Source organism: Chaetura pelagica, unplaced genomic scaffold (genome assembly GCF_000747805.2).
Source record: "Chaetura pelagica isolate M959 unplaced genomic scaffold, ChaPel_1.0 scaffold583, whole genome shotgun sequence".
Taxonomy (NCBI): domain Eukaryota; kingdom Metazoa; phylum Chordata; class Aves; order Apodiformes; family Apodidae; genus Chaetura; species Chaetura pelagica.
Window position 1 is genome coordinate 82,405 of NW_009952719.1, and position 1,474 is coordinate 83,878.

Here is a 1,474-nt window from a genome sequence, read left to right on the forward strand (position 1 = left end):
GTGCTGTCAGCAGGAGGGAGGAGGCACTGGGGTGCTTCGGGCAGGGTCTCCCCTGCTCAAAGACCCTCCCCCATCCCCGCAGCCTCACCGGGAGTCGTTGAAGCTGTGCCACTCGCTGGAGATGGGGCTCTTGCAGTAGGCAGTGTAGTGTCCCCCCATGGTGGTGCCCGAGTGGTTGGAGACGGCGTAGAGGTTGTAAATGGTGTGGTCTGGGGGGGTGCAAGGGCCAGGGCTCAGCTGGGCTGGCTGCTGCCCCCCAACATGCCAGCAGGGAGCTGGGACTGGGAGGGACTGGTACCCTGCGGCGCCCACCCCTCTGGGCTTGTGAGGCTCAGCACCCTGGGGGGGCAGAAAGGGGAGCCCAGGGCTGGGTACTCACTGCAGCTCTGCGAGGCGAACTCCCGGAGGTCCAGGTCCTTCAGCTGGAAGTTGACAAAGGTGGTGAGCTTGCTGGTTCGTATCCTGGCCTCTGAGAAGCGCTTCAGGTCTGGGAGGGCACGTCAAGGAGACCAGGGACAAAAGGGGAGGCTGTGGAGAGCTGCCTGCCCTGTCGCCCCCACCACCACCTGCAGCCCCTGCCCCCATCCCTCTGCCTGAAGGATACGAAGCACCAGGATCTTGGGGAACTTCTGGATGCTGAATTTCTTCGTGCACCTCGTCCTGGCTTTGCAGCGGCAACACGTCTGTGGGAGGCAAAAAGCAGGAGGAGGAGGAGGGTGAGGGCAGAGGCCAGTCCCCAGCAGGCAGGGAGCCCACAGTCCTGGGAACACAGGCTTGGAGGGAAAGGGGCCCAGCCTGCACCGAGACAAGACCCCTGTCACCAAGCCCCACACCCCCTACCGGTTTCTCATCCCCATCCAGCACGTCCTCTTTGGTGAAGAGCCGTAGGCAGTCCATGAGGGTCACCTCCCCATAGCTTTTCTGTGGGAGCACAGCGTGGGTCAGGGACAGGGTGTGCAGGGAAGAAGGGGCTGGGGGTCAGCAGGGACCCCTTACCTTGGGGATGGGCAGGGAGAGGTCCCAGAAGGGGTCGAAGGCTGTGGAGCAGTAGCCGCACTCGCTGCAGGTCAGCGAACTCTTCAGCTGCCCAACGAAGAGGTCTGGTGGGGGTGGGACAAAGCAGGGTGAGACCACCCAGCTCCCAGCCCCACACCCAGCCCAGCCCTGCCCTCCTGTCCCCACAGCCCTGCTCACCACTGATGCGACTGTCCTCCCTCTCCTGGTACCTCCTCCACATCTGGCGGCTCTTCTCGTCGTCGCTGCAAGAGATGGGGAGATGCAGTGGCACTGGGGGACCCTGACCCCCCACGAGCTGGCCCAGAGGGACCTGCATGGTCCCTGGGCATGGCTTGCAGGCAGTGAGCTTGTCCACGGGGCTTGTCCCCTGCCTCCACCCCAGCCAGCACTTACGGAAGATGGTCCAGGGTGTCGGTGCTGGCCCGTGGCCGCACCAGCACAACGTTCACCCCGCTGT

At 64.4% G+C, this 1,474-nt stretch overlaps 1 protein-coding gene across 1 annotated transcript in view; it reads right to left on the reverse strand.

The window, feature by feature from the left end:
- Positions 1-1,474, reverse strand: part of USP2 (ubiquitin specific peptidase 2) — a 12,979-nt gene that overhangs the window by 1,117 nt on the left and 10,388 nt on the right. Inside the window, 7 exon segments of the mRNA XM_009994616.1 lie at positions 89-209; positions 380-487; positions 605-683; positions 841-921; positions 997-1,100; positions 1,195-1,259; positions 1,411-1,470. Coding sequence (XP_009992918.1) covers positions 89-209; positions 380-487; positions 605-683; positions 841-921; positions 997-1,100; positions 1,195-1,259; positions 1,411-1,470 — 618 coding nt within the window.